The sequence below is a fragment of the Patella vulgata genome, chromosome 2 (assembly GCF_932274485.2).
Source record: "Patella vulgata chromosome 2, xgPatVulg1.2, whole genome shotgun sequence".
NCBI lineage: Eukaryota > Metazoa > Mollusca > Gastropoda > Patellidae > Patella > Patella vulgata.
In genome coordinates this window covers 10,786,127-10,799,661 of record NC_065880.2, presented here as the reverse complement: position 1 = coordinate 10,799,661, position 13,535 = coordinate 10,786,127, and the positions used below count along the sequence as shown (strand labels likewise).

General features: G+C 36.7%; 1 protein-coding gene across 1 annotated transcript; it reads right to left on the bottom strand.

Moving 5' to 3' along the window:
• Positions 1 to 3,511: 3,511 nt before the first annotated feature.
• LOC126812236 (tektin-4) lies at positions 3,512 to 7,552 on the bottom strand. The gene is made up of 6 exons (XM_050538521.2): positions 6,850 to 7,552; positions 6,537 to 6,607; positions 5,999 to 6,142; positions 5,466 to 5,688; positions 4,748 to 4,902; positions 3,512 to 4,155 (listed from the first exon to the last, which is right to left on the bottom strand). Exons 1-6 carry the CDS (start codon positions 7,390 to 7,392, stop codon positions 3,939 to 3,941), a joined length of 1,353 nt encoding a protein of 450 aa, XP_050394478.1. The 5' UTR covers positions 7,393 to 7,552; the 3' UTR covers positions 3,512 to 3,938.
• Positions 7,553 to 13,535: the final 5,983 nt, after the last annotated feature.

Below are 13,535 nucleotides of genomic sequence, written 5' to 3'. Positions count from 1 at the left end.
CCATCAACCCCATTCCCTGAATTAAAGGTCCTATCGTGCACTTCGAGTCTAATGGACTATCCAAGTCCATTGTTTTAGTCAAGGGTTGCAAACTCCTGGGGATAGGTAGTGCAATTGGGACCCTTGGAGGGGCTAATTTAACATGTTCTACTTCTCCATTCTAACTTAGTAGACATGATTTCAAATTCAAATTATAGAAAGGACATTATTAAAGTTACAATTTCATATTTTCTAAGATAGTCAAAACATAATTATTTCTATGTCGTTTGCTCAATAGGTTGTCAACTCACTATTATACGATCATAGGTTATCTTTCTCACACTTAAAAATCTTCACACCAGAAATAACACAATTAAGTCCCTTGTTTTCCTATTCCTATTCTCAACTGGCAATAGTGAATTATAGGATTATTCTTTAACAAGGTAGGACTGTTTATAGATACATCTTTATTTTAATACATTTTAAAAATATGAAATTGTAACTTTAAGGACATCTGAAGCTGAAATGTAGACATATCACTTTAACATTTCAACAAAATTTTGGCCTGAAGAAATAGAGTGCTGGCAGTACCTTATGCAGCTGAAATATATACTATTCAAAAAAAGTAGGGAATATTTGATTTTTAAGTGTTATTAAAGTCACCTAATGAAACTGACGAAGAAACAAATGACAAAATGAAATGAAGTTCACATTCATCGATTTATTCCAAATGATCGTTAGACTAAGTAAGGCACAGACTGACCATTATAAGGGTAAAATGATACCCGGGGTCAAACAGCAAAGTTACCACAGCATCACAACCAAGTCAGTAACGGGTAAATCTTCCTCTGTTTGCCAAACAAGCATTGATCCGACGTGGCATACTCCTAATGAGACGTCTATGGTCATTTTGGTCCAGATTGTCCCATTCCTGTTGCAACGCAGCAGCAAGTTCTTGGACATTGGCAGGACGTTGTTGACGTTGACGTAACCTCTGTCCAAGCATGTCCCAGACATGCTCGATGGGGGAGAGGTCGGGACTCAGTGCTGGCCAAGGTAATGTGGTGATGTTCTGTTGTTGGAGGTAACGATCCTGGCCCTGTGACATCTTGCGTTGTCATCCTGGAAGATGAAACGGCGGCCATGACGTCGTGCGAACGGCACAACATGGACTGCCAAGATGTTGTCCCGGTAGTACTGGCCTGTAACACGCCCTGCAACAACATGTAAAGCCGTTCTTCCAGCAACAGTGATGCCTCCCCACACCATGGCATAACAGAACCACCCCCAAATCGATCATGTCTGATGACGTTAACGTCTTGGAAGCGCTCGTTTCGACGACGCCACACCCTCCTACGTCTGTCCAAAAAATCAACAGTGAACCTTGACTCATCAGAAAACATCACATTGCTCCAGCGTCGATTATCCCAGTGTTGACGATCCGTACACCAACGACGTCTTGCCTGAATGTGATGATCTCTCAAACAAGGGATCACGCGAGGACGTCGGGCGCGAAGGTGACCCCAGCTATGCAGTCGATTCCGAATCGTCTGGCCACTCACTCTCACACCAGTGTCTGTTTGAAGACGAGCGCTGATCTGATTTGCTGTGATGACATGATTTCTCAAGGCCAAGGTACGGATAAATCGATCCTGGGCTTGAGTTGTCGCCCTTGGTCGACCTGAGCGTGGTCTGTCCTGTACAGATTGTGTATCACGGTATCTGGACCATAGCCTGCTTATGACAGACTGAGAAACATTCATCGTCCGCGCCACAACCGCCTGTGTTGTGCCGATCTGTAGCATGCCAAGGGCACGTAACCTTTCATTTTGGGTAAGCCGACGCATATCAAAATTTGTTTTCTGGTCACTGAAACAATTAAACTGATGTTTCCACCCTGGAATTCAATGCCACAATGACTGTAACATTCAAAGTCAGAGTCGTGCAAATCTTGGGTTGGACCCCCATGATGATCCCAAGCATCACCTGCATTCCATGCGGTAGCTATTGGTGCGTTTGGGCGTCACATGTAACTGGAAATGTTTCTTCTGTTAGGTTCTATAGTGACTTTTTTCGTAGTCATTTGCATATTTTATTATTATGCCCCCAAAATCAAATATCCCCTACTTTTTTTGAATAGTATATTAGACTGAAAAATTAAATGAGGGTTAATGTTCTCCGAAGGGGCTATTGAGACAACATACGCCATACAGTGTGCTACGGGGGATTATTTTTCCCCAAACAGTGGCATTACAGCCTACTCTTATTTCAAATTCCAACTGTCAAGGGATCTTGTAAGTGTATGACAATGTGTACATAGGAACTCTTGTTTTCTGTCCTGTCTGAACGACTATACATTATCCCTTGTCAGACCCTCCAATCTACACCACTGACAAGGGTGGATTCTGCCGGAAAATCTCAAACTTTCAACAACACGGGAAACTGGGTTTAACGTCCTCTTGACACAAACTAGGCCATTTCTGGACTAACATATCGTTTTCAATTTTATTTCAATAATTCGCATGCACCTAGGAGTATTTAGCAGTGGGAGAAAACCCACAAGATGTAATGAACCCCAACCCTAATAATAGATATCGGACTAGTGAGCATTGCCCGGGCAAAGGGTCTTCACTCTTTGTATTATTAACCTGCCAGAAATACCAATTTCAGTGACTTTTTTATTGGTTACAGAGTCTTGGCCATTTGAACATTGGTGGTTATTCCTGTTTTGGTTGAAATCACCCAAATTGATGGCTGAAATCACCCAAATTGAATTGGCCGTAGCTCAGGAAGTGTCAGTCTGATTAAGATACAATTTGTAATATATCCTCTGACAGTGGGGAAATCAATACAAAGAGTAGGCTGTAATGCAGCTGTCTGTATTACATCCTCTAATAGCACACTGAATGTTGTTTGTCCAGAAAAATAGGAGAGAGCGAGAGAGAAATGTCATTTCGGGACTAACATGGTTTAATTTTATTTCAATAATTCGCTTGCGCGTAGGGGTTTTCAGTCGGAGGAAACCGGAGGACCCGGAGAAAACCCACGAGGTTGGACAGTCGACCCAACTCCTTGTCACGTACTACCGGGGATTCGAAACCATGCCAGTCGACTCAATGACAGACTTTATGATACAGCGCGCGCACGCTAACCATTCAGCCATCCAACCCCTCAGAAAAGTAGGAAGTAAAACCCAAATTTCATATAATGCACAAAAACGGATTACAGATTTAAAGTGTAATCCTAGTCCGTTTTACTGGTAGTTCTTGGACTTTAAAAACATAGAAATCAAGTTTGAGTTTGTCCTAGTTATAAATCAATTATGGGTCGATACAGAATGTGGAATAGTGATGTTCCAGTGCTTGAATAGTCCATAAAAACTTGGCCCACCAGTTTAGGATGATGGGTCACTGGGCTCATATCAATATTTAAAAAAACAAATGCCCTTGTAGAGGAGGATTGCCTGACTATAACCTTGGGGGTTTTCCTCTCTGTCTATAAATGACAACAATAAGCCAGAAATTCTGTGAAGTATATTTTTAAATTATATTTCATACCAAATAATTTCCTGTTTGAGAAAATTAAAGACTGGCGCATCATCGTATATGGAACAACAAAAATCTGAAACATTATCAGTAAAATAAGTAGATATTTGAGTTTTAAAAGTTATTAAGTAAAAATTGTTTATAATGTACAATAAAATTTCTCAAACATTGAAACAAAACAGGCTATAAAATTATCACAGTTGAATATGTAAATATATAATAAAAGTTATTGTATGTGAATAAATAGTGACTTGTGTACATTCTATTTTTCATGTACAATTATTAACAATGATATGATATGTGTAATTAGACATTAATATACTTTCTATTGGTTCCACATAATATCCAATTCAATTATAATTTACATAAATAAAAACAATATAACCATGGGCAAGTTTTTTCGTGTTATATTATTCACTGATAGCCTTGTAATCGGAGAGTAGTTGGGTATCGTGTACGTACAGTCATACACTTGTTTCGGTCAATGAAAAGACTGTTCTTTTTGTTGGAAATCTCTTTTTCAAGAGCCATTCTGTTATCTTGTAAATCTTTTAGTTTGTTTTCAGCAGAGTTCAACTTAGCATGTAAAGCATCAATAGACTGGGAAATTTCATTAACTTCACCAACAAGCCTAAACAAAAAAATAAATTATTTAAATTAAAGATGTGTTTCTACAAAACTTCTAAGCAAAATCAGACTAGTGATTGCACTGATCAATTTGAAACTGATAATCCTAGATTAAATTTGAAACTGATAATCCTGGATTAGATTTAAACTGATAATCCTGGACTAAATTTTAAACTGATAATCCTTGATTAAATTTTAAACTGATAATCCTGGATTAAACTGATAATCCTTGACTAAACTGATAATCCTGGATTAAACTGATAATCCTGGATTAGACTGATAATCCTGGATTAGACTGATAATCCTGGATTAGACTGATAATCCTGGATTAGACTGATAATCCTGGATTAAAATTTATTATGGATTTGATGACCAGTGATTATGATTATCTACAGATGCATTTAATAATAATAATCAATGAATTCATTCTGAGGGTGTATCACTAAACCTAATCTCATTAGCTGGGTCAATATCTCATCTGGTATCAATCATTTTAAATCTAACTAATGGATCTGGTTAATTTCGTACTATTAAATGTGCATCAAGAAATAGTTTATATTTAATAAATTAGAGTATTAAAGAACATTTCTACTTACTCATATTGCACAGGATCTCTGCATAATTCTACATTAGGTCTGAAGGTTCTGTTGTGGAGACGTGTTTGGGCAACTTTCATTGGATCTTCTTTATCTCGAATAGATTTTTTCAACATTTCTATATTCTTCTCTTGACTTGAAATTTCATCACAGATCTGTAAAAACAAAGCATCAAGATAATGAGTGGTTGGCACAAAATAAAATATTTGAAAAATAGGAATCTCTATATAATGAGTAGAAATTAATTTCAAACATTTCGTAATAGGATAGACACCTTCTAAATATTCTCCCAATGTTTAAATGTTGTGATTTTATTTTGAACCGAGGACATTATTCATGATTAAGATTGACATATGTATCCAAATAGTTCAACCTCCACACTAGGAAGAAAATCAGCTAACAAAACTAGCTATTAAAAAGACATATTTTTCAGTTAGCTTACTGGATCAAACTAACGATTGTAGTCAGTCAGGTGTAGAGGAATATAAATATAGCCTTTTTAAGTGACATGTACCATTTAATATTGATGATTACATCAATATTAATATGTACTACACATCTTGAAAATTAATATTATTTTGTAAGATATCTAATCAGATATTGTAATGCATCACAATGTGAAATGATTGTTGTAACTTCCATACTCATGCTTGTACATGTAGTTGTGAATAAACTATTATTATTATATTATTTGACTGATAATGATATAGGAACATACCTTGCCCAAATTTTCTTCCATCTTTGTTTTAGCATCTTCAACTTCCACAACTCTCTTATGTAGAGCTGTGTCCACAGTATCGCACTGTTCTCTCATATCCCGTGAAGTATCCTCTAATATATTATCTATCATTGTTCGTAACTGTATGGATGCCATTCTTTCGTGTTCACCTCGTACAATATTATCATGTGAAAACTGTGCCCAGGACTCTGGTGTAGATTGACTATAAAATAAACAAAAATAATATTGATAAGTCCACAAATCTTATAAAATAGATTATTTTGCAATGTAATTAACTTTGGTACTCGTTAATATTGGATAAATAAATAATACCTTACATGAATGCCTAGGTAATTAACTGTATTAATAATTAACTGGATACAAGAGATTAAAGGCCTATTCATCACAGAGTTATCTCTTTGGATTGGTCTTGTGAATTAACTGCCACAATTTACTTATTATTATTAGTGTAATATTGTAAACAGATAAATTATGATTTTCAAAAATTAAGCATTGAGTTTTACAACACTTACATCTCTTCAAATTTAGCTGCTCCTGGATAGAACTGTTTATTTGTGTGATGGTTTCGTAACGCTGCAGCCCGAGTATCAATTTCAAGAGCTTCCTTTTTATCACTCCAATCCATTTCTAAGTTCTGTTTTGCATCACGATTTAATCTGAAAATGAGAATAAAGTTCAATTAATTGTACTATATACAAGTTTGCGTACATAACAATTATAGTAATTCATTGGGTAGTTTCAAAGAATATATGTACTTTATGTGATGGTTTGTTTTCTAAGATAGCAATTTGTCCTTGTTTAATAACTTACATCTGTAGATGAAATGCTAAGATATAACCAACAGTGTGTTCAACGAAACCAAAATTAATAAACCAAATAGATTTCTGCTCAATCTCTAGAATTGATAATTTAACTAGAGCTTGTCCCATCACTCATAACATTAATACATCAGTTCAACCAAATTCAACATTTTATTGTTCAAAGAGGTTTCACTCCTTTAGTTTCTTGATTGATTTTTTTAAACACAACCAGAACCACAGTGATACTTACACTATTTGTTTTTCAGACTGTGAAATTGTTCTCTTTAATAAATCTTGAACATTGTTGATAATTTCAACTTCCTGAAAATTAGATTTAAATAAACATGAAAACGACTTATTATCAATTCAGTTTCAGATTTAGAAATAGCTTTACTTAAAAGTTAAATTCTTAATTAATGTAATGATAATTACCAAAGTAATACCATCTGTTAGTTAATTTGTAAAATATTATATTCATTGTATTGTTTGAATTCAATGAGAAGAAAAGAAATGAACATATGCAATGACACGGTAAAAATTATGAAATGGTGATTTATATTTACCTTTAATAATGCTAATTCTACATCATCTTGAACCATATCAACACCCACTCTTCGCTGTCGACAATTCAAATTATCAGTAGCTATGTGTAGTGGTATTTCTGTGGCCCGTAGAGCATTTTCTAACCTTTTCTTTTGCGCTAACTGTAAATCTGTTTCTGATATTACATCAGTTATTTCTCTTTCTATTTCCAATTTCCAGAAGTTGATATCATGCACCCTTTCATTTAGTTTTTTGGTGACAGCAGCCTGTCTTTTGTTGGTGGTTGCTTCTGCTTCTTTTGATGTTTGGTTTGATTCATGGCGTATTTGCTCTGATCCATCACGGTCCACAAACGACTGATAATATTTTGAATAATTTGTTTCGTGCCATTCTGCTGGGTTATACTTAGATGACCTGAAACCAACTGTAGATATTCCCATATCATTGCCTGTATTTCCATTATAAACTATTTCCATATCAACATTTCTTGAACTAGAGCCTGTTGTCATTTCTAGTGGTTTCTCTGGGGCAATTTCCCGGCTCATCAGTGTTGCGGCGGCCATCTCTGAAGTAATAATATATCCAGAACCGTCTTTGTACGAAGTTAAATAGTTTTTACTTGATACATTAGGTGCAGACTGAAATAAATATCAAAATATATGCACCCAAGGCAACCAGGTGAGATTTTGTTGAAGCGGTTGTCAAGGGAGACATAAGCGCCTCGTGTTTTGTAGCAAGGGGAGATAATCAAACTTGCAAGCTTTAATCTCGATTGTCTAGTGCACTAAAATTCGCCGTAGGTGCGCTTATTTTATGGGAGGGTTATGAGCACCAACAGTGCCCAAATTTTGCGGAGCCGCCCACAAAATTTTCATTGGCTCAATAGTTGTAAAGACATAATGTATGTACACCAAGTTTCAAGCAGATCCGTAAAAAATTATGTCCTGTGCCTGTTCGACGATTTACAAGATTTCGAAATCTTGGGCCATAGCCATAACTCCGTAACGAATTCAGTCAGCTGGAGTTACTGACTTAACTTCAATGAATGTTAAAGGATGCAAGTCTCTAACTCAATATCACCCATAGTTTTCGACATTGCAAACACGACTTATTGGTCAATTTAAACAACATTGATGTTGTTATCTTACCCTGAAAAGATGGGCTTCTTTATTATAATACAAAATGAACATTTTAAAATTGACACACGAATCAAGTGCCACAATGCTTTCGGGTGCCATTTGTATTAAGCGACTTGATGAACGACGCTAAATATATCCCACAAGAGGATAGCCTACTACCGGAGTAGGCTGAAATAACCAAAGACTGCCATTCAATTGGGACTCTTCGGTTATTTCACCGAACATAACTGATTAGACATTACAGTAAAAATTGAAACGATTGAATGTAAATCAGTTTATATACATTTGTGTCCATTTCTAAGAAAGAATATAGATTTAGCTCCTTTAAATCAATGACATTTCTTGGCCTATAATTTTTCTTGAAAATTCTGATGTTCTTAATCTTTATATCCACAAAGAGCCCAACATGTAACAATCATCTGATAAATATATATTTAGCTTTTTGTATTGGTTTTTTTGTTTTGTTTTTTTTTGTTTTGTTTTTTGCTAAGCCTGTTCAATGGAATCTCCTTATTCAATCACCTTAGTTGATGTAGGCCTGTGTTTATTTATGACCAGTCCGCCCTAAAAATCATGAATATTCATCAAAACCTGGCAAAACATTATTTTTAAATTCTGACCCTAAAAGTCAACAAAAATTGCCATGAGAACAGTGACCAAAAGCAAGTAATTAGGCCAGGTTGACTAAATTCTTTACGCATCAAACTTATAGAACAAGATTTAAGTATGTCCTTTTTCAAGAGGATCGGTAAAAAAAATTGTGGCCTGTAGTGCTCCTCGCACACTTATGGGGGCCTCCTCCTAAAACTAGGTTACGTTTATATTGAAAATAAATTTTGTAATAAATATCACCGATTATTTTTTTTATTTGAAAATACCTCAAATCACTGAATGCCCATGGGTAGCAAAATGAAATGAAATGGGATTTAACGTCCTACTGTTCTGCTCCGACTAGGCTAATGAAGACGGTCATACACCACAAAGTCAAGTGTGCTAACTATATAAGGAAAATTTTGCCCGGGCAACGGCACTATGGCCTACTCTTATATCGAATCCCAACTGCCAAGAGATATTTTACGTGCACGCCAATGTGTACACGGGGTCTGTTTTCCATCCCAACTAGAAAGCTGTCATTGTCAGGCCCTTCGTCCTACATCACTAACAAGTGGAAGCCAACGAACTTTCTCAGCCAATGCAGGGATCGAACACACGACCCCCAGGCTAGTGAGCCACCGTGCGGCTCACTCGTGGGTAGCAAAGTAGCCTATGTCATTGTTGTTCACCAAACTTCAATCAATTCCTGAGTAAAGTCACCCTCAATGTTCAATTAATTATTGCGTTTCAAAATTTATAACATACACATAGGCATACGGGTCCCGTGAAAAAATATGTGTGTGTGTGTGTGAAGAAATGAAAAATGAAATGTCAGAAAAAAGTCACCAAGCGCGCGAAAAGTTTGAAAATTAGGCGGCCGCAAACTTACGCGTTTTCCGGCACGTGTAAAGACACTAGAAAGTGGTCCATCTTACCTTCTTTATATAGTTTTGCAGTTATTCTGCCAGTGCCATGGTCGCAGATCCCGGTGTTGACACCGGGACGCGTCCCCACCGATATTTTTAATGGTGGGGACATGATATACTGTGTCCCCACCATTTATTTCCGTTATTTCCGATGTTTTACTTACTGTTTATTTTCTGAAATTGAAATCATTCCAGAGCTTTTATTGACATTTCAAAAAGTGTAGAGTTGGTCCCAGGCACTTGAGGCCAGGGTCCTTAAGTTGTACAGCTGCACCCGGTGACCGATTTTTATTTAACAGGGAATAAGTGATAATTCATATTATGACAGTAAATAATCAAAATATTCCATAGGGATTAAAATATGTATATCGTGTGCATATCTGATACCCTGGGTATTAAAGGGTTAAGGAAAAACTGAAATTTTGTTTTTATCTGGTATACTGGATGATAAATCACCTAACTAAAGGATTTAGTTTGTATATCTGGGGAACCCTTCATTGCTAGATTTGCTGCCAAACTAAATAAACGTATTTTTAAAGACCGGTTTCTATCTCTCTCTGTGGAACATAGGCAATTAAATCTAAAATTTAAGACTCGAACCCTCTATTTTTTTTAGTACAGTAAGCTGAGCCAAGAATCGTGTACTTATTATCACAAGTAAGTGAAATTTTTTGGCTGTTTTGAAGATGGTTTAGAAATTTAGGAAATTTATCCGAAAAGACATTTTTTAAAACCTGTCATGGGCCGTCCAGAAAGAAGACAAAGGGAAAAGAAACGGGCAGAGTGGATATAAATGTACTGTTCTTTAGTTTTAAATATATTAAACACTTTATTGAATTTTTTTTTCGATTAAAAAATTGCTCTCTGAACTATTTTGTTATTGGTAAAAACTCCTCAGAATCGCTGAGAATGCATATTTAGACATTATTTTGTAACAAAAATTAAAAAAATTATAAAAGCCCCCCCCCCACCCACCAACCTCTAGCAACTCACGCCAGCGGCGTGCGGTTATATTTCGTATTATTTTGCCAGAAAATGATGCTGAAAATACCCACAGAGTGCGTTTTAGAGCGTCTAGTTTTCAAAAAATTTCGGGAGGGGGGGGACCCCCAACCCCCTTCTTTACCAATAGTCCCCACCACCAATTTTTGGCGATCTGCGCCCCTGGTCAGTGCCCACAGGGAGTGTGAGGGCCTCTTCCAGATTTTAAAAAAAAATAAACGACCGCTAACGGGCTTTCACGCTATACCAGTGCCAGAGTATAGCCATAGCTAAGTTTAAGTGGTCCCAAATAGCCTAATTATTTATGTAGTTTTGCAACGGAAATCTCTGGGCCCACCCGAATTTCAAACAATGAATAAGACTGTTGCAGCTGCATTCAACGGACACTGTTGACATAATCTTATTAATGATGATGCCCAATAAAGTGCCGCGCATAAAGCAGAGTAACTATACTCTTGTGCAGGTAGACACATCCTCGGTATAAGCACCCGATTAGATTTTATTACATACTTCGAGAAGGTATTTGTTGAGTAATAAAACCTTCTAGTAGTTTATCGAGGGCTGGTCGTCCTTACCGCACGGTACAAATATTATCACCACTAGAAGCAACAAATTTCAGAACAAGCCAGAACTCATACCAAAATGGCCGCTTTATACAAATGAGTATTTAGGGGAATACTAACCCTAACCCTAACCCTAACCCTTTTAAGAGGAGTAAAAACTAAATTAGACCCAAGTTCAGTCTTTTAAAAAGGGTTAGGGTTAGGGTTAGTTATCCCCAAAATTCTCATTTATATAAAGCGGCCATTTTGAACTCCGGAAGCACCCGAACCTCGATAAACTACTAGAAGGTTTTATTTGTACCGTGCGGTAAGGACGGCCAGCCCTCGATAAACTACTAGAAGGTTTTATTACTCAACAAATACCTTCTCGAAGTATGTAATAAAATTTAATCGGGTGGTATAAGTGCGTCCATGGACCTAGACACTTTTTATTTTACGTTCACCACAATACATGAGCCTGCAGTGTACGCTCGATTGTCAAATATTTTAGGACATCATTTTGTGTGCATGTCACTTCTCTGATATTAGATTTCTTGCAAACTTTCCCATAATCGAGCGTACAAGCTGGTGTATTGTGGTGAACGTGAAAATGACACTAAGACTGGTATGTAGGCCTAAACTGTTTTTTTGATTGGTTCGTAGAACCAACCTACGTGGCCAATGAAATCATCAAGGGCAAATAATTTGAATTCGTTAAAACCCCGCGAATGAATCCAGGGTTCAGTGGAGTAGAAAGGAACGATACCACTGGAGGATGGCAACAACGATTCGGCAATCTTAGTTAAAATAAAATGCGAGTTACTTTCCTGCGCCCATTCGCTTTCTATTTATGGAATTTTCTGATCAGTCGATAAAAATAGTACAATTAACAAGGATGAATAATTTGACTATGTGTCTGGGGTTAGTGTAGAAATGGTTTCACTACTGATGTCTTCCGCCTTGCTCCAGCCACAGTAGTGGACCGTCCTAAGGACTTCCTTTGAGCAAGTTTGGTAGTCAATTGACTAAAAAAAGTTACTGGCCTATAACTCCCTTAATTTCCAATAACACTGACCCCAAACTGTACTGTACATAGCTTAACATACAATAAACCAATTCCCATTGAAATAAAGGTGAAACCTTACCGTATAATTATATGATTTCATTAAACCCACCATCTGTTATGCGAAATTTCTGTTCAGTTTAAAATGGCTGCCGAACCAGAATCACGGGGTGTCATGACACTCGAAAGACTGTTCGGTAAGATAAGATTATGATTTCAGTGTTCCACTCGAGGATCTTCATTATTTGTAACATAATTTAAATAATTAGTTATTTCCAGAGGCGTAGCCGTGAAATATATAATTGGGGGTCCGCAACCCTACCCCCTAACCCTAACCCTATTTTAAAACCCCTAAAAAATATAAACAAACACATGGCCATGCTGTCTACACAACTCGTTTGCTGATTGGTCCACCGCGTGCAAAGTATTATGGTTACGTGGCTGGCTGAGCGGCCGATAAATATTTGGTTTAGGCGTTAATTTTTTTGGGTACCTACATGCGATTCACTCTGATAAGTGGCAGAAAAAAATTAACAAGACACAATTTTATGGAACACAGTTACTTTTCACTTCACACATATGTTTCAAGGATGATTCTCTCTGTGTTTTATTTTAGCAATGTAAACCATATTGGGATATGTATAACAGGTTTTATACAGATAAGATCTTAACTAATCCTAATAATTGTTGTAAATAAATATGAGTTTAGGGCCTACTATGTAAATTTTTTTTTTTTTTTTTGGGGGGGGGGGGGTCCAAGTATATTCAGACCCCCCCCCCCCCCCCCAGAAAAACAATGTGACGCCCATGCTTATGTCCATGCAAACTGTGAAAATATGTGTTGAAAATTTTTCAACTGAACCTAATTTCACTTGCTCAAAGCATCAAATAAAAATCACGGCTAAAAAATGCAGATGGAGTAGAAGGAAACGATACCACTGGGGATACCGGGGATAAAAGAGTTGCTCCAGACAAAATGTTGTAATCAGTCAGTTCAGTACAAATTCGCCGTTAGTTAAATTTTTTTTATATTTAGACCTTAAGAAAATATATATAATTGTAAAAAGATTTATGCATTCTAACTTTCTAGGGTGCCATTGGTAATCCGCCACTGGCCTATAGGTTGACTAGATGTTTTAATCATTAGGTCACGTAGACCAAAAACAATAGGGGTTACCCTGAGGGTATAAGGGTTAAGTAACCCAATTTTTACAAGTATATTTAAGCCAAAAATGTTTGTAGACGATCCACACATTTTCTAGAATCGGGGGCTGAACCAAAATCAATAATGTCCATCCTTAGGGCATGATGATTAAGTATCAAGTTTCAAGAAGATCTGTCAAAATTTATGACCCGTAGGCGCTTCAAAAGATTGTTTAACCAGGGGCCATAACTCCATTCCTAATTAGGTCAAGTGGGTCAAAAACAATAGGGATCATC

Coding starts and splice junctions, on each gene's coding strand:
- LOC126812236 (XM_050538521.2), bottom strand. CDS start 7,392: ATGGCCGCCGCAACACTGATGAGCCGGGAAATTGCCCCAGAGAAACCA. Junction 6,608..6,849: donor TAGAATTAGCATTATTAAAG/GTAAATATAAAT, acceptor TCTAATTTTCAG/GAAGTTGAAATTATCAACAA. Junction 5,689..5,998: donor GCAGCTAAATTTGAAGAGAT/GTAAGTGTTGTA, acceptor TTTATTTTATAG/TCAATCTACACCAGAGTCCT.